The following is a 20,178-nucleotide window of genomic DNA, read 5'->3' as shown; positions in this document are numbered from 1 at the left end:
GTTTAACAGAAACTCAAATATCGATGCATGTGTGCTTGGACGTAACTGCTTTAAATATCCATACATTTTGTTATAATCACTGAAGACGATTTATTAGTTTAATATGTATGACTATATAGCTCCTAACTTCTTTTTCTTGCTATTATTTATCAAATCTTATTAACCATTAGAATAATTTCATTTCAAACTAACCCTGGATTTTCTTTTATAATCCCTACAGGCACCGAGATTACAGGTCTTGCCCATCAATTGGGTTACGAGCGGGAAGTCATACGTATTTGGTTTTGTAATAAACGACAAGCTTTAAAGAACACGGTGCGCATGATGTCGAAAGGAATGGTTTAAAATTCAATGAATTACAACTGGTAACAGTAAAGGAGAGCAAGCAAGCAAACAAATAATAACAAAAGAAGCTTTAAGCTAACTTAAAGGAAAAGCTATACAAAACATTACAGTGTTAATATAAGAGTAACAAATCAAGCTTTAAAACAACAACCCAAAATGAGTTACCTAAGCTTCAGAAGAACAAAAGCTCAAAGCTTTTTATTGTATATAAAAAAAGATTTTAAATACAAACTTTATAAAATAATTTTTAAATATAATTAAATAAAACAAAACAAATATGATTAAATAAGTACATAATATTAAAATAAAACCTTTTTAGATTTAAATAGATATTCCAAATAAACCAACAATTTCTAAATTAACTAACAACACTAACATCAAATTCGAAATAATTTACAAAACAAAAAAAAAACAACTTTCAAAACCAAAATTACCCAAGTGATTAAGTGTAAAACATAAAATTATTCAAACCGTTAAACACTCCTCCTCCCCCCCAACAAACTCCACCTAATTTGTCTCTATATTAAACCAATTTAGTTTGTAGTAAGTCCCCTTTAATAAGTAAAATGTACTAAGTAATTGTAGGCCATATGTAAAGGTGTGTCATAGCATTTATCATTTAGTTGTAATAAATCTATCTATCTGTCTTATTAAAAATGAGTAATAATAAATATTAATAACTTTAAAATATTTAAATACATATGTAATTATATTTAAGTAAAACATTTTATTTGTAACAGTTTGCAAGAAAACCAAGCACAATTATTGTAACTTATTACTAAAATAAATAAATAAATTATTTCAACAAAAGGAAATTAAACGTGCCATTCCAAAATGCAAAACAAAAAAAAAAAAAAAAAAAACATTTCTCAAAATCTTGTAAAAATTTGTATGTTTCTTATAATTTTAGTAATAATACAAAAAAAAAAAAAAAAACATAAATAAAAACAGGTACTTTTTTTGAAAAAGTAAAATGAAAAAACACTCACTTACACCTATATCTATACAGACATACCTATATTTAATATAATTATAAAAAATATTAATTAGTATTGTACGTAACTTTTATAGCCTAAAAATATGTATAAAATTAACAACAACTTATGTAAAATTTTATTAAAAATTACAAAAAAAAATTAAACAAAAAAACCAACAATAGATTCATATAAAATATGTATAACAAAGATGGAGAAAAACATTACTAAATTAATATTACTTATGAGAGAAAAAAAAAACAGAAAATCTAGCATTTAAAACAAAAAAATTAAAATAAAAAAAAACAAACGTAATAAAGTTCATATTATTTAAAATGATTGTAATAATTAAAAAAAACAAAACATGAAATAAAGGAATATGTAAAAAAATATTTAAAATTAAAGTGTTTTCATTAAGGTTTTAAATTTTCCGAACTTTTTTGATTCCAGGGAATTTTCGAAATATATAATTGGTCAACTCACAAGGTCTCTTATCATATCATATTGTCCTAATATTTCAAAATAATACTACTCTGTATGCTATGTTTATTGTGTTATCGTAACCAACCAGCATGCTGCAGCATAGATCTGCGCCAAATGCCTAAGAGTCGGTTAAGCCAAGTAGCCGAGTCGTGATATATTAGGACATTATGACAATATGACTGATAAGAGACCTTGTAAATTGACCATATGTAAATTCGATATATTAAAGCCAATATTAAAAAGCTTAAATAGTCCATACATAAATAGTACTTCTGACGATGCACATGTATTTGACTGAAAATTTTGTATATGGGCAATTCTATTATGGCGAACGTGACCGTCGTTCACATTTAAAATTAAACAAGCAATCTTATATACCCTTCACCAAATTATACTTCAAAATACAAATTGTAATTTTTTTTTGAATTGTAATTTTAAAATTATTTTTTAAATTTTGAATTTTTTTTTTTAAATTTTAAAATTTTTTTTTGGTGAACCGAATTTTTTTGGTTTAAAAAATATTTTTCCAATTTTGACCCATTGTAGGTCGTTGCAAAGGCCTTTGAAATATCCATCATTAGATATCCATATTTTCTATATTAATGACTTAGTAATCCAGATATAGGTCAAAAATCGAGGTTGTCCTCGTTTTTTCCTCATATCTCAGCTACTTGTGGACCGATTTTGCTGATTTTAATTAGGAAACTTCTCGAAAGCATGGCTGACAGAATTATTAAGGATTTGGATCCCGAAGATATCTGGGGTCTTCAGAAAATTGATTTCAACAGACAGGCGGACAGACAGACGGACATGGCTTAATCGACACCGCTATCTATAAGGATCCAGAATATATATACTATGATCAATTCATAAGGTATTCTATCATTTCATATTGTCATAATGTCCTAATATTTCACAATGGTTTGAAAATGTTGTTTTTGCCTTTCATGCATAAAATGTCCTAAACTAATACTACTCTGTATGCTATGCTTATTGCATTATCGTAACCAACCAGCAAAGGCCAGCGCCTAAGCCGCACAGTGTGGGATCTGAAAAAAAAGTGGAAATAAATCTGTAACTTCTAAACGAATAGCCCGATTTTAATAAAATTTCCCATGGCTATAGAGGAGGTGTCGATAAGTTTAAGATTTGAAACAACCAAGGGGGGGCCGAGCTACAATGCCCCAAAGTGGGGCACCTCGGGTATATCAAAAATTAAAAATGATGCCAAATTTTTGTTTGCGATCCGATTTGAAAGATTTTTATGGAATGTACTAGACGAGATCTACAAGTTATTCGCATTTGAAAAGTAAAATTTTATTTTTTTTTGCTTACCTTGGTCTGCCATTTTTTTGGTATCGAAAAAACCCAAATTGTGATTTATATTTTGTGATAAAAATTTTCATATCGCTCATTTGCTGAGTAATACAAAATATGCTCCGTTCTTTAGTCTTTCATATAGTTTTATCAGTTTTTAAAAAAGTCAATTATTCTACCCTATATATAAGTTTGTCATTCCGTTTGTAATTTCTACATTTTTCATTTCCGACCCTATAAAGTATATATATTCTGGATCCTTAAAGATAGCGGAGTCGATTAAGCCACGTCCGTCTGTCTGTTGAAATCAATTTTCTGAAGTCCCCAGATATCTTCGGGATCCAAATCTTCAATAATTCTGTCAGACATGCTTTCGAGAAGTTTGCTATTTAAAATCAGCAAAATCGGTCCATAAATAACGGAGATAATAGCCAAAAACCGGTACAACCTCGATTTTTGACCTATTTTTGATCTACAGTGGTGGCCAGGAATTTAAGACAAAAATTGTTTGCTAAATTCCACGTGATGGTCAATTATTTTTTCAAATATTTCCACAAATATGTATGCATGAGGACTGTTTTAACACACAAGTGTGTTTTATTCGACTGTGTCAATTCATACATATTCACCACGAACACATAAAATTTTTTTACAACTTGACCAAAAAAATTTTTTTTTTAAATAAACATATTTCTTAAAATTAATATCATTATATTTTTATTATTATAAAATATTCGGACCAAATTTCGTATTTTTAGTTCCATTAGTTTCGGTGATATCATGTTATTAACAGCGGATGTTCGCTGAGGTGGGTCAACGTATTTCCACATATCTTTGCCCATATATGTTTTACCGATTTTTCCAAAAATTTTTCAGAAACTAGAAACATTAATAATAAATTTCGTTCCCTTAGAGGTCCTTTTATTTTGGCTCTATCGCATTTAAAATTCAGTTTATGAAAAAAATTCAAGTATTTGTCTTAAATTTGTGGCCACCACTGTATATCTGGATTACTAAGTCATTAATATAGACAATATGGATATCTAATGATAGATATTTCAAAGTCCATTGCAACGATGAAGATAAGGCTATAGTAAGTTGGACCTACAATGGGTCAAAATCGGGAAAAGTATTTTTTTATTCGAATTTTTTTTCATCAACAAAATTTTTTTCCAAAAAAAAAAAAAAAATTTGGAAAAAACTTTTTTTTAAAAAAATTAAAAAACAATTTCAAAAAAAAAAAAATTGAAAAAAAATTTAATTTTGTTTACCTAAAAATATTTAAAAAACTTTATTTTAAAGTATAATTTGGTGAAGGGTATATAAGATTCGGCACAGCCGAATATAGCTCTCTTACTTGTTTTTTTTATAAGAGTGTTTTCTTTGTTGATGTAAACGTCAAAATTTAAATTCATGTTTTCTCATATATTTGAGAAGTAAAAATTTGGTTTAAATACAGATTAGAAAGAGATTAGTATTTACTATTTAAATCAGCTTTCATTTCTGTAATCGCATGATTTGTTGAAAATTTATTTAAGAAATAGTAAAATGTCATAAAAAAAAATGTTTTTTTTGAAACGACTTTTTTTGAATTAAACATCTATTGGTAAATGAAATACAAAAATTACATATAAAAGTTTTATTTTTACAATTATTTATTAATTTTTTGTAAATTTTATACAAAGAGTATTATAAAAATCTCATATTTTATAGCTAAAACTAAACTAAAATTATATAATAGTGTCTAAACTACAATTCACTTTTTTCACTTAACATCACAACGGTATACTTTTGTTTCTTCCAAACGCGATATTCGATAATGCCATAACTGCAAAGATAAAAAACAAACAACATATTAGACATTTTAATAAAATAAGAAAGAACCATATGACAACTATATTATAAATACTCACCCCGTACAGCCCACTAACAACACAGCCATCAATATCAATAATTTTGTGGAGGTGCACAGTTGAGAACTGATAATGTAACCGATAACTGAGCCAGTGGATTCCCATAATCTAAAATTGCTGTAGCCGGCAATAAGATTTTTGGGAAACAGAATGCCATAGAAAGCTGGTGGTAATAGGTAAAAGAAAAAATAAAATGTTTAAAATTGATTTACATACATATTTTATTGCAGAAGATTTGGGTGCCGTTAAACAAAAGACTTTATCAATAAACCTGTTTGAGGGCTATTTAACAGTCCAACTATAGTTAACAGTAGCTGATGTTTAAACCTAATGTTAATTAGTAACAGTATGTTAATACTTAATATTTAACAGTTTTATATAAAGCTTTTATAAAACACAGCAAAAGCTTTAATGTAAATACCAGGGATGACATTGTTGGTACAATTGTACTTTATTAAATTTAAGTCATAGTTAATTGAGCGTGAGGTCAGTTTTATAAAATATTTGTTTTTTATTTCTAATATTTTAATAATAAAAACAATATGTAAGAAAATTGTTAAACTAATTAGGTCAAGATTCGAAAAAATGTCTCTAGAAAGTTTGGATAACATTGTAAAACAATTTTCTCCAAAACTTTTCTGCGATATTCGAACAAATTTTCTCTAGAAATTTAGGTTAAGTAAAAATGTCTCTAGAAAGTTTGGATAAGATTCAAACAAATTTTCTTTATATCCTTTGGTTAATAATCGAACAATGTTTCTATGCAAACTTCAATCGAAATTTAAATAATTTGTTTATAGAAACTTTAGTCGAAATTTTAAAAAATTTTTTCTAAAAACTTTAGTCAAAACTCAAACAAATTTTTCTAGAAACATTAGTCGAAATACAAAAAAAAAATCTCTACAAACTTTAGTCGTTATTCCAACAAATTTTGTGAAAAATTCAAAAAAATTTTCTCTAGAAAATTGTCTAGGTATTCGTGTAAATTTCCTCTAGAAACTTTGGTGGATATTCTAGCCAATTTTTTCTAGAAATTTGGATCGAAAATTTTATTGAAACTTTAACCGATATTCTTTAGAATCTGGTTCTAAATTCGAAAAATATGTGTCGATATTTGAGTAAATTCCCTTAAAAACTTGGCTCGATATTTGAAGAAATTCTCTCTACAAACTTTTTACAATTATAACGATTTTTGCAAAAATTTTGAAAGTTGATACATATTTTTATTTCAAATATACAATTGTTCCAACTTTGGCGTCTCTGCTCTTTAACAAAGCTTTAACTAACATTACAGTAACATTTTAGTCAAGTAAAGCTTTAACTAACATAAAATTAACATAATTACAGTCAATTAAAGTTTTGCAAAAGCTTTACTGTTAATTTAGCTTTTAACACAACATTTCTAAAGCCGTAATCATACTACGAAAAGCTTTCTTAAAAGTATTTTTCTTTGAAACAACTTACCATTGATTATAACCAACCAAACACCATCACAAATACCCCAGATGGCAGCAAAAGCACAATATTTGATAAAGTCACCCTGTTCAGCTTCATAGAAATACATATAGACGAAGAGAGCTAAATTCAGCAAAGCACATAGCACAGCCAACTTAACACGACCCAATTTCTCAGCCACACCGCCCGCAAACCCAGCAGCAATGGCATTGGCAACGCCAAAACAAATCATAGCAAAGCCAATATTGGAAATACCCCAGCCACAGGCAACGAAGGACTAAAAGAAGAACAAAAATAAAATGTAATACAAATTCAAAGGACCAGTTATAGAATTAAAAGAAACTTACCTTCGTAAAATCCACCGCCAAGAATGCCTCTTCCAAGCCAATAAACATGGTTATAGGCAGCATTAAAAGCTGACGCTTTTTCTTTAACATATTCACTGTGGCAGTCAAAAGTTTTAAACCTGACATACCCTCACCGCCCGTCTCGGATTTTCTCACACCATATCTAAATAAAATATTCAAACATAACAAGATTTTTTACTTAACATTTGTAGAAAACAAAACCCACCTCTTTATGGAATCCACACCAAAAACAATCAATATTACCGCCACTGCCATGCACACTAAAAATATGGAGTTCAACAACTGAATTTTACTGGGATCGGGCGGTATTAGATTAGGATTAACCTCAGCCTTAACATTGGGACAAAAGCGAGCTCCACACAGTTCCCCAACCAAATCCACAGCATTGGTAGAATTACTAGACATTTCAATGCCTTCCTCGTTTGATGCTAACGATAATATGGATGAAGATATTAAATTGCCCCACACCTGAGCCATTTGATAGAATATAAAGAAGAGGCCGAAAAACTTTACAGTATTAACATTCGTTTGTGATTTTTGTCCTCGAACTTGGGTTAAAGCTTCGGCCACTGTAGAGAGATATGTACATTTGGCACACCACAGAGGACCACCACCAAAACCCACCATAAGACCTGCGGGTATTAGGGTTTTAAAGCGTGGATAGAATTGGGCCACTATGTAGGGCATGTAGGCAAAGAAGGCCAAGGCCATGGTTATTTTGACGCCAAACCATCTGGAAGAGAAAAGAGGAGTTAAATTTCCATTAAAAAATTTATAAAATAAAAATTTCATTATATGCACTAAACTTCTATATAAAAGATTTTCTTAGATCGAAATTCGAACATTTTTTTTATAGAAACTGGGATTGATATTCAAGGAGATTGGTTTCATGTTAATTTTTTCATAAACTTGGATCGATTTTCAAGAAAATTTTCTGTTGAAACTTGGCTCGATATTCAAGCAAATTGTATCCATAAACTCGGCACGATATTCGAACAGATTTGTTCTTGAAGATTTTGGTCAATATTCAACAAATTTTGTGCAGAAACTAATAATTTTATTACAACAAATTTTCCATAAAACCTTTCTTCGAGATTCGAAAAAGGATTCTCTGGAGCCATAATCGTCCATAATCGGAAAAATTTTCTCTAGAAACTTCAATCGAAACTTTATTCTAAATTCAAACAAATTTCTTTTAAAACTTTAGTCTAAATTCAAACAAATTTTCTCTACAAACTTCAATCGAAATTCGAATACATTTTCTCTAGAAACGTTTGTTGATATTCCTAAAAAAATTTCCCAAAAAAAATTTTATTCCAACAAATTTTCTCTGAAACCTTTCTTTGAGATTCGAAAAAAATTTCTGTAGAAATTTAGGTCAGGATTCGAAAAACAATTTTCTCCAGAAATTTTGGACAAGATTCAAACAAATTTTCTCTAGAACCATTCGTCAATAATCGAACTTTTCTTTACAAATTTCAATCGTAATTCGAATAAATTTTCACGAAAAAGTTTAATCAAATTTGAACAAAGTTTCTCTACAAACTTTAGTCTAAATTCGAACAAACTTTCTCTAGAAACTTTAGTCAAAAATTTAAACAAATTCTGTAGAAACTTATACGAAATTTCGAACAAATTTTCTTCCAACAAATTTTTTCGGAAACTTTTCTTTGAGATTCGAAAAATTTTTTTGTAGAAACTTAGTTAAGATTCGAAAACAAATTTTCTTCAAAAAGCTTCGACAAAATTCAAACTAAATTTCTCTAGAAACTTCGATCGGAATTCGAACAAGTTTTCTCTAGAAACTTTAGTCTAAATTCAAACAAATTTTTTCTGGAAACTTTAGTAGAAAAATTCTATAGACGAAATTAGAAAAAAATTTCTTAAGAAGCTTTGATAGAGATTCGAAAAAATTTTCCACAGAATTTTAGTCGATATTCAACAAATTTTCTCTAGAAACTTTAGTCTAAATTCAAAAGAATTTTCTTTGGAAACTTTAGTGGAAATTTGAAAAACATTCCTTAGAAACTTATACGAAATTTGAACAAATATTCTTAGAAACTTAGAGCTAGAATCGAATAAATTTTCTCTAAAATCTTTGCTCGATATTCGAGTAAAATTTCTTCAGAAAATTTGGTCGATATTCGAAAAAAATTTTCCATGAAAATTTAGTTGATATTCTAGCAAATTTTCTCTAGAAACTTAGTCGAACAAATTTTCTGTAGTAACTTTGGCCTAAATTCAAACAAATGTTCACTGGAATCTCGAAACTTCTCCAGAAAATTTAGACGGAAAAACTTTGCTCGATATTCGAAAAAGAAAATTCAGAAACTTATTCGAATAAATTTTCTGTAGTAACTTCGGTTTAAACTAATTTTCCCTGGAGACTCAAAACTTCGAAAAAATTCTCTAGAAACTTTAGTCGAAATTCGAAAAAATTTTCTGTAAAAACTTTAATAGAGATTCGAAAAAATTTTCTTGAAAAACTTTGCTCTATATTCGAAATTTCGAACAAATTTTCTCCAGAAACTTCGTTCGATATTCCAACAATTTTTTTCGGAAAACTTTCATCGAGATTCGAAAAAATTTTTTTGTACAAACTTCTAAAACAAATTTTATTCAAAAAGCTTCGACAAGATTCAAACTAAATTTCTCTAGAAACTTTGATCGAAATTCGAACAAGTTTCCTCTAGAAACTTTAGCCTAAATTCAAACAAATTTTTTCTGGAAACTTTAGTAGAAAAATTCTATAGACGAAATTAGAAAAAAGTTTCTTTAGAGATTCGAATAAATTTTCCAGAGAATTTTAGTCAATATTCAACAAATTTTCAAAAGAATTTTCTCAGGAAACTTAGTCGAAATCTTAAAAAATTCTTTAGAAACCTATTCGAAATTCGAATTTTCGATAGAGAATTTATCGAGATTCGAATAAATTTTTTCTCAAAACTTTGCTCGACATTCGTATAAAATTTCTTCTTAAACTTTAGTCGATATTCGAAAAAAGGTTTCAATGAAAATTTAGTTGATATTCTAGCAAATTTTCTCTAGAAACTTATTCGAACAAATTTTCTGTAGTAACTTTGGCCTAAATTCAAACAAATTTTCCCTGGAAACTTGAAACTTCGAAAAAACTTCTACAGAAAATTTAGTCGAAATTCTGGAAAAACTGTGCTCTATATTCGAAATAGAATTCTTCAGAAAATTTAATCGATATTTGAGCAAATTTTCTCTAGAAACTTATTCGAAATAATTTTCTGTTGGTTTAAACTAATTTTACCTGGAAACTCGAAACTTCCAAACAATTCTATAGAAACTTTAGTCGAAATTTGAACAAATTTTTTGTAAAGACTTTAATAGATATTCGAACAAATTTTCTGCAAAAACTATGATCGATATTCGAAAAAAAATCTTTAGAAACTTTAGTCGATATTCGAAAAAAATTTATAAAGTAACTCGAATTTTTCAATGAAACTTTGGTCGATATTCAAGCAAATTTTCTCTAAAACATTATTCGAACAAATTTTCTCTAGTAACTTTGGTCTAAATTCGAAAAAATGTTCCCTGGAAACTTTAGTCGAAATTCGAAAAAAATTATCTAGAAACTTTAGTCGAAATTCGAACAAATTTTCTCGAAATTTGATCGAGATTCAAGCAAATATGTTAAAAAACTTTCGAACATAATTTCTTCTGAAACCTTATCTCGATATTCGATTCAAATTTCTCTAGAAACTTTGATCGATATTCTAGCAAATTTTCTCTATAAAAATGGATCGACATTCAAGAAAATTTTTATAGAATTTTGGATCGATAATTATTTAGAAATTTGATCGATATTTAAAAAAATCTCTAGACAAAGTCCCTTAGAAACATTGGTCGATATTTGAAGAAACTTTGATTGAACTTCGAATTAATTGTCTCTGTAAACAAAAAATTCTTGCCTGTGGAAAAGTTAGGGAGATCTTCAGTTTCTTCATGTTTACAGATGCCAGTACTCATATAAATAATAGTGTATTCAACACATTATAATAGTTTTAATATCTACTTATAATTTATATGCAAATTCAAATTTTATTGTAAAATTTTTATAGCCCGATTTTATTATTTAAATAAAAACATAACACAATTTAATAGCATTTGAGTTATAGGTCTCATTTTAATTACATTTTATTAACTCATAAAACTCTTAATTTTCCATTAATATGCCAGTAAAATATATCAATAAATATACTTTATAGCGCTATAATATTCTTAAGAAAATGTTGTGTTAATTAATTTATTTAGAATATATTTTATGGCTGCCTGATTTTTGGCCACTAAAAATTACCCAGTAACAAAACCAAAAGCACAAACATCTAAAAATCTTAAGCTATTGTGGTTTAAAAGTGAATGTAAAAAAGTGGTTTTTAAATATGTAATGAAATTTCATAGTGTAACAGCTGTTTGTAAGTATTTCTAAAACGAAATATTTTTTAAAGCCTAACATTAGGCGTTTGGTTGATAATAAAATAATCGTAAACACTTTATTCAATTAATTACTATGGCTACACATTAAATTATATTTTGCTTTGTTTTATTCAAGCCTAAAAAGAATTTCTTAGTAGTGGAGGGTTTGTAAAGACAACAATAGATTTCAATTAATTAAATGCATACTTTTGGGTACCAAAGGGAATTTCTGTTGTTATAAGTATGCAGAAAGGTATTTAAGGAATTTTTTTGTATGCAGACATTATTAAAAATAAATTATTTATTCCACAAGATATTTTTATTAAATTTATATTTGATTGAATAGGGGAATATAATTAAAATAGGTAACTTATTTAAAATAAATAATGCATTCCTTAAGTTAAGTAATATTTCATTATGAAAGTCAGGGGAAAAATTACATCAATCCCGTAATATTTGAAGTGTTTTTAGTGAAATGTTAGAAAAAATTCAAATCCTCCACTTGAACCAAATTATTCATAGTTTTACCATCCTTTTAATTGCCTTCATATCCTTAAATTGTTTGCCTTTAAACATAACTGTAATTTGTGTGACAATTAAATTATTATTGCTCCTTTTTCAATTGAGTATTATTCTAATCATTCATTCATGGCCCTATAAATTATAACATCAACAAATAACCAATAAAAATTTAATAGTTTAGCTTTGTAATCGTAAAAATATTTAGTTATCAAATGGCTCTAATTAAATAAATAATAAAAGGAAAGAGCAAAAAATGCTACAAATTGTCATGATAAATGTCTAGCCATAAAATAGAAAGAGAAATATGGCCTGGCAATAAAATTGTTAAAATTGTAATGGATTTTTTAGTCAATGAAAATAAATTTGAGGGAATGATTTATTAAAAAAAAATTCTGAAATACCAAAGAAAGTTTTTAATAATTTAACAAGTAAGAGAGCTATATTTGGCTGTGCCGAATCTTATATACCCTTCACCAAATTATACTTCAAAATAAAAATTTTAAATATTTTTAGGTTAACAAAATTTATTTATTTTTTCCAAAGTTGTTTTATTCATTTTTTGGAAAAAAAATTTTTGGTGAAAAAAAAATTCGGGTTAAAAAATATTTTTTTTCCGATCTTGATCCATTGTAGGTCCAATTACTTTGGACTTATATACGTCGTTGCAAAGGTCTCTGAAATATCTATCATTAGATATCCATATTGTCTACATTATTGACTTAGAGGTTGTCCTGGTTTTTTCCTCATATCTCAGCCATTTGTGGATCGATTTTGCTGATTTTAAATAGCAAACTTCTCGAAAACATGTCTGACGGAATTATTGAAGATTTGGATCCAAGATATCTGGATATCTACAAACAGAATGACAAATTTATTTATTCCCTCCTCACGAAGGTGAAGGGTATAAAAAATTCAGAAACATCAAAGAAACAGTTTTTAATAATTTAACAAGTAAGAAAGCTATATTCGGCTGTGCCGAATCTTTAATACCCTTCAACAAATTATACTTCAAAATAAAAATTTTAAGGTAAACAAAATTTATTTTTTTTTCAACGTTTTCTTAATTTAGCGGAAATTTTTTTTTTTCAAATTTTTATTTAAAATTTTTTTTTTAAATTTTTTAAATTTAAAATTTTTTTTTAATTTTTTTTTTAAATTTTAATAAAAAATTTATTTTTTTAATTTTTTTTCGTGAAAAAAAAATCGGGTTAAAAATTATTTTTTCCGATTTTGACCCATTGTAGGTCCAACTTACTATGGTCTTATATACGTCGTTGCAAAGTTCTTTGAAATATCTTTCATTAGATATCCATATTGTCTATATTAATGACTTAGTAATCTAGATATAGGTAAAAATCGAGGTTGTCCTGGTTTTTTCCTCATATCACAGCCATTTGTGGACCGATTTTTTGGATTTTAAATAGGAAACTTCTCGAAAGCGAGTCTGACAGAATTATTGAAGATTTGGATCTTGAAGATATCTGGGGTCTTTAGGAAATTGATTTCAACAGACGGACAGTTCTTGATCGACTCCGCTTTTTATAAGGATCCAGAATATATATACTTTATAGGGTCGGAAAATTATATTGTGGAAATAACAAACGGAATGATAAACTAATATATACCCTTCTCACGAAGGTGAAGGGTATAAGAAGTAAGAGAGCTATCTTATATACCCTTCACCAAATTATACTTCAAAATACAAATTTAAAATATTTTTAAATAAACAAAATTTATTTTTTTTCCAAAGCTGTTTTTTTAATTTTTAAAAAAAACAAATTTTTCGAATTGTTATTTTAAATTTTTTTTTAAATTAAATTTTTTTTTTTTTTTAAATTTAAATTTTTTTTTTTTTGTAAAAAAAAATTCGGTTTAAAAATGTTTTTCGCCGATTTTGACCCATTGTAGGTCAGACTTACTATGGTCTTATATACGTCGTTGCAAAGGTCTTTAAAATATCTATCATTAGATATCCATATTGTCTATATTAATGACTTAGTAATCTAGATATATGTAGGTCAAAAATAGGTCAAATATCGAGTCTTCAGAAAATTGATTTCAACAGACAGACGGACATGGCTTAATCGACTCCGCTATCTATAGGATCCAGAATATATATACTTTATAGGTCTCACGAAGGTGAAGGGTATAAAAAAATTCAGAAACATCAAAGAAACAGTTTTTAATAATTTAAAAACATGGTTATATTGACTCCGGTATTTAAAATTATCCTGAAATTCGTTAATAAGCATTTAAAAAGCAAAGTATGCAGCAAATTTTAGTTATTTTAGTATTTAGCAGCATTTCATTTTAAATAATGAAAGTATAATCTAGTTCCTACAATTAAATTAAAACTAAAATGTAAGCCACAATTTAAACTAAATTTACTACAATGAAAACAAAACTTACTATAGCAGACTTAAATAGTATTAAAAACTTAAAACGAAATAAAAACAAAACTAAAACCAAAATTTAAACTTATACTTTATACTATACCAAATGTATTGTTTAATAAATCCTAAAAGTATACTTTTACTTTTCCTTACCATCCTTATTTGTTTATTATACAAAGCTATATTTTAATTTCAAGTGTTAAATATGCTTAAACTGCTTATAATTTTACTCCTAAAAATATGCACATAAATTTCTTATTTATATTAATATCTATCTATCTATCTCTGCCTAACATTGCCTTTTAAGTATACAACCTTGTTGTTTGACTCTTTGATTAAACATTTATGCCTGCTTAAAAGACACAACAAAGCAAAGAAATAAATAACAAAAATTGTTTTTTTTTCTATAACAGAAAATCCTTTAATAGGATTTTTACAGACATTTAGAGGCTTAAAACAAATATAGCAACAACCAAAATTACAGAAAGAAAAATATACATTAAGCCCACAAAACTACAATTTCATTTCAACACAACCTCAACTCTATCATCAGTTACCGTTTAATATGGTACTTCGTTAGGACTTTAAAGAGTCTCTTTAAAGGCTTAAAGTTGTTAAATATTAATTTTTCTGCCACCTTTAGTAGTGCATGAGAGTGTGTGTCATTTTCTGCTTTTAGCTCTAGGTATACAACAATTTGTGTTAAAAAGTTTTAGTTAAAAGTTCAAGGTTAAAGCTGTTTTAATTTCTGTTTTATTAAAGCAGACTTCTGGGGGAGCTGGTGTCATGGTATAACATTCACTTTGATAACTTGTTTATTTTGAAAACTATTAACATTAACACTTAAGCTGCTTTTAAAAACAGAGCTAAGGTCTACTGTTAAAAAACTTAGGCGTAAATTAAAAACAATTTTTTTTATAGTTTTTTGTTTGTATATTTCTGCCACTTGTTAATACTTAGGTTTTTTTATGTTAATGTTTAATTTAAATTGAAATTCCATTTTGTTAAAAAAATAAATACAACAGTTTATTTATGTCTATTTTTAGTTGCTAAAGAAATCTTTAAATATTCTCTGCATACTTATCATTTCGGTTCATTTGTTTAAATGTTTAAAACTTTTTTTCTTTCATACAAAATGGCCAATAAAATTTAAGTAAATATTTATTTATTATAGTATATTTTTAGGATTTTTTTTGTTGTAATTAAGCTTAAACCTAAATATACATCAATTTAAAGTAAAAATATAACAGTAGCATATAATTTAGTAACAGAAGAAAGAAAAAAAACACTTAAATAAATATTGATTTAATATGTAAAGCCTATTTTTAGGATGAACTTTTTAAACATATAGTATATGGGCATTTCCACAGAAAGATTCACCGGAACGAAAACTAAAATGTTAATAATAAATGACTAAATACATAAATTTGGATAAAATATTGTAATTGAAACAAATTTTATTTGCCACCATGAGAAAATTGGCAACTGAAGACTGATATTTTTTTGTTCTAGCTTCTATTAATAATATTTTGTTTAAAAACTTGGGCTGACAACAGCAAGCTTAATTTTTAATTTTTTTTAGATTCGAACAGAATTTCTTCAGAAACTTTAAACGATATTCAAACATATGTTCTATAACCAAGTAAGAGAGATATATTCGGCTGTGCCGAATCTTATATACCCTTCACCAAATTATATTTAAAAATAAATTTTAGGTAAACAAAATTGAATTTTTTTTTGGTTTTTCGAAATTGTTTTTTAGTTTTTTTTTTACAAATTTTTTGAAATTTTTATTTTTTTTTTTGGAAGAATTATGTAAAAAAAAGTTTTCAAATATATGTTCTATAACCAAGTAAGAGAGATATTCGGCTGTGCCGAATCTTATATACCCTTCACCAAATTATATTTAAAAATAAATTTTAGGTAAACAATTTAATTTTTTAATCAAAATTGTTTATTTTATTAAAAAAAAAAATGTTTCAAAACTTTTTTTTTGTTTTTTAGTTTTTTTTAAAAAAGTTTTTTACAAATTTTTTGAAATTTTTATTTTTTTTTTTTGAAGAATTATGTAAAAAAAAAATTTTCGATGAAAAAGAATTATGACAAAAAAAAAGTTTTTGATGAAAAAAAAAATTTGGGTTAAAAAATATTTTTCCCGATTTTAACCCATTGTAGGTCCAACTTACTATGGCCTTGCATACGTAGTTGCAAACGTCTATCATTAATTACTTAGTAATCCATATATAGATGGAAAATCGGTTAAAAATCGAGTTCATCCGATTTGGTCGATTTTAAATAGCAACCGAACCGGGTCCATAGCGAACATATTAATGTATGAATCAGGTATGTAAGTTGATTTCAACATACAGACGGACAGATGAATATCGAATTTGTGGGGTCGCAAATGAAAAATGTAGAAATTACTAACGGTATGACAAACTTATATATACCCTTGCCAATCATGGTGAAGGTTATATAAATTTGTTCGGTGTTTAAGAAAATTTTCGTTAGAAACTTGGGTCGATATTCAAACAAATTTTAATCGATAATCAACCAAATTTTTTCTAAAAACTTTGGACGACATTCGATCAAGTTTTTTCTAGAAATTATCGAGCAATTTTTCTCTAAAAATGTTGAATGATATTCCGCCAAATTTTCTCTAGGAACTTGTCGATATTTGAGCATCTTTGGTTAGTATTCGAATACAATTACTTTAGAAACTTTTGTCTCTTGGAACTTTGGCCAATATTCGAACAAATTGGCAATATTTTAACAAGTATGAACGCGTGTTAATATTCGAACAAATTTTTCTAGAAACTTAACTCATTATTCAAGTAACTTATCTCTAGACAAATAGTTCCATATTCGAAGAAATGTTCTCTAGAAGTATTAGTGAAATTTTTCTAGATATTCGAAAAAATAGTCACTAGAAACTTTTGTCGATAATCGACCAAATTCTTTCCGGAAACTTTGGTCAATAATTGAACAAATTTTCTCTAGCAGACTTGATCGATATTCGAACAAATATTCTCTAAAAATTTTGTTCTATATTTAGCAAATTATTAAAAAAAATGTCTAATTTTAATTTGGTTCGATATTTTAACAAATTTTGGTCAATATTCGAATAAATGTTGCCTATGAGAAAGTTAAGAGCTGCCTCATTAATAGTGTTTTTAATACTTTATAAATTTGGGTGTATGACTTCAAAATGCGTAAACAAAACTTTTTTTTGTTGCTTCGAATATTTCGAATTTTGTACCAACAAAGCGTCATATGCGGGAAGTTTTGCTTTACTTCTTAAATTTTAACAAAAGTGTCCATGATGCTTATGGTGAATGTGTTTCATCGGTTTCAATGTGCGATAAATTCCAACCTCATTTTTGGGCGCCAGAATATACCAAGTACTAAAATTTAAAACCACAAAAATCTATAAAGCTAAGAATTTTAGTAATATAAAATTAAATTGACATGTAAAAATAGGGTTTTAAATATGTAATGAAATTTTATACTACAACAGCTGTTTGTAAGTATTTCTAAAACTAAATATTTTTTAAATCCTAAAATTAGGCGTTTGTGTTATAATAAAATAAATTATTCAATAGATTATTATTGCGACATATAATGCGCTATTTGCCATTGTTTACTGCAACTCCAAATTGTTTAAATTATTATAAAATATTGTACAAATTTGTAGATGCTTTCCATTTTTGTCGCGTTCTACATTCAATGTTATTAGCAATAAACATTTTGAAAGAAACCTTTTTTTGTATTAATCAAATTGTTACTAAACTGCTATCGAAAAATTAAAACAGGAAAAACAATTGTTAAGAATTGTTTATATTTTTTCATTTCAAAGACAAACAAATGTCGCATTCTTGTCAGTGGAAATGCCCATATAAAACCGAATTTAAATTCAATAAACAATTTATTACTAGAAATGTTTTAAATAAAAAACCTTGTATGCAGAAATTATAGTTTTTCTTTAAACAATTCTATATCACTTAATTTGTTGATATTCCAATGAATTGTGTTGATTTTTCTTGCATAAATAAAGTAAATTTGTTTAAATTTTTTCAAGTGGAAATATGCTTAAGCAATTGAATTTGTTTTATTTAATTGGAATTTTATTTATGGTACACTTTGTCATGCATCAATACAACAATAAGCTAAATAAACTAAACAATAATTAAAAAAAATACAATAATTTGGTTTCTTTAATTAGTTGTTTGTTTTCTAAGAAATTTTTAAATATTTTTTATTTTATTAAACATTTAAAAAGAAATCTAGCATTTTTATGAATAATAATCTAAAATCTATGAACTCAATAGCAGCCCATTGTCTAGTTTTCACCTTCATTAGCAAATACCAAGAATTTATTGCATACTTTTAGGCTCCAGCAAATAAAATCATTATTTTATTTCTTTCTAAAAGAATCAAAACAATAAAGACAAGGTCAACCGTAAATCAAAGGTCAATAAAATTTGTCAATTTGTTTATTATGTTGGCCTAACAATTTAAACAGCAAATTTATGGCAAAATAAAATAAAAAGATAATTTCAAAACACAGACAGGAACAGACAACAAACACATATACATAAATCAAATAAAGTAAAATTTTAACACTTACCTTATCACTGTCATGGGTAGAAAAATGTTCGATAATATTAATGAACCATAAATGACCGCTAAGGTTGTTGTGCCCAAAGCTTTATCCGAATTGACAGAACTCTGCAGGTTGGAGGTGCCATGGAAGGCAGTGAAGTGTATCATAAATGCCAGGCCAATGATGATGACATTTTTGGTAATGACAAAACGTTCTCTTGACTCGTATTGACAAACTGCCGCCGCCGCCGCCTCACAGTTTGATTTTGTATCATTTGTTAAAATTGTTGTGCCCTGTTCGTTGGCATTGTCATGTTGTCGCTGACCATTTACACCATTCAAGGGGGTTAGCTCACGGGCTGTAAGATCAATGGCAGCAGCATCCATTACTCTTTATGCAACAATATACCAGCAGCAGACAATTGTTACAATAAATCAAGAGAAAATAAAAAAAAAAACTAGAAATTGCTGCAAATATAAATAAATAATCTGAAAATAAGAAAAGAAAAATCATTTAGAAAAGTTATAAATTTGTAAACACACATGGTTTTCTTTTATAATAAATTTTATTTTTATTGTTTCAAGTTAAATTTATTGACACTTTTACCTTGTATATAAAATGCATTTAAAATAAAAAAAATTCTAAAAATTGTCCTTATAAAACTACAACTATATAAATAAAAGTGAACGAAAACTAAAACATTTTCTATCGAAATAGAAAGTATTGAGAGAAAACAACGCTCGTAGGTAGAAATATAAAAATTTCAATATTTTTAAAAAATTAAAAATTTGAATTCAAAAATTGTCTATAATAAAAACAAATTCAATATCTGGAATTTTGAAAAGTTTATATAATTCGAAATAAAAAAAACAATAATGCCAAAAAAAAAATCGAATTTATCAAAAATTAATTAAATAAAAATTTTGGATTTATAAATAATTTTAACAATATGAAAGTTTTGATAATAGGAATTTCAAAACAAACTAAAATCTGGCCTAAGCAACCAGCGAAAGGCGCATAGGAACTAGCTTATCCCCCAACAATAAATTTCAGTGAAATTATCAATTATTGGGAATTCAGCACACTAATTCTTAACAAAAAAACAAGTAAGAAAGTATGGTCGGTCAAGCCCGACCATATAATACCCTACACTAAGTAAAAGAGCAAAAAAAATTTTTCTTTCAAAATTTCAATAATTTATATTTTTGAGTGATTTTCGGAAGTGGGCCTTATATGGGGGCTATGACCAATTATGGACCGATAACCATAAAATTTGATCGTGAGATACATATATAAATTAAACATTTATGACCGATAAAGTCCAATTTCCGGAGGACATTTGTATGGGGCCTAGGTGAAATA

The 20,178-nt window shown here is 27.0% G+C and overlaps 2 protein-coding genes across 2 annotated transcripts in view; one reads left to right on the top strand and one right to left on the bottom strand.

Annotated features, from left to right (window-relative positions):
• Positions 1 to 484, top strand: part of pdm3 (pou domain motif 3) — a 245,733-nt gene extending 245,249 nt beyond the window's left edge. The window contains exon 12 of the mRNA XM_065513296.1: positions 221 to 484. Within this exon, the coding sequence (XP_065369368.1) occupies positions 221 to 345 (125 nt within the window). The 3' untranslated portion in view covers positions 346 to 484. The remainder of the gene's footprint in view (positions 1 to 220) is intronic.
• Positions 485 to 4,797: 4,313 nt separating this feature from the next.
• Positions 4,798 to 19,292, bottom strand: LOC135960564 (UNC93-like protein). The gene is made up of 6 exons (XM_065511882.1): positions 18,841 to 19,292; positions 7,061 to 7,588; positions 6,835 to 6,997; positions 6,497 to 6,764; positions 5,033 to 5,195; positions 4,798 to 4,947 (listed from the first exon to the last, which is right to left on the bottom strand). Exons 1-6 carry the CDS (start codon positions 19,200 to 19,202, stop codon positions 4,869 to 4,871), a joined length of 1,563 nt encoding a protein of 520 aa, XP_065367954.1. The 5' UTR covers positions 19,203 to 19,292; the 3' UTR covers positions 4,798 to 4,868.
• Positions 19,293 to 20,178: the final 886 nt, after the last annotated feature.

Source organism: Calliphora vicina, chromosome 5, assembly GCF_958450345.1.
Source record: "Calliphora vicina chromosome 5, idCalVici1.1, whole genome shotgun sequence".
Lineage (NCBI taxonomy): Eukaryota > Metazoa > Arthropoda > Insecta > Diptera > Calliphoridae > Calliphora > Calliphora vicina.
Note: the sequence above shows the minus strand (reverse complement) of the source record. Positions and strands in the feature narration are given on the sequence as shown.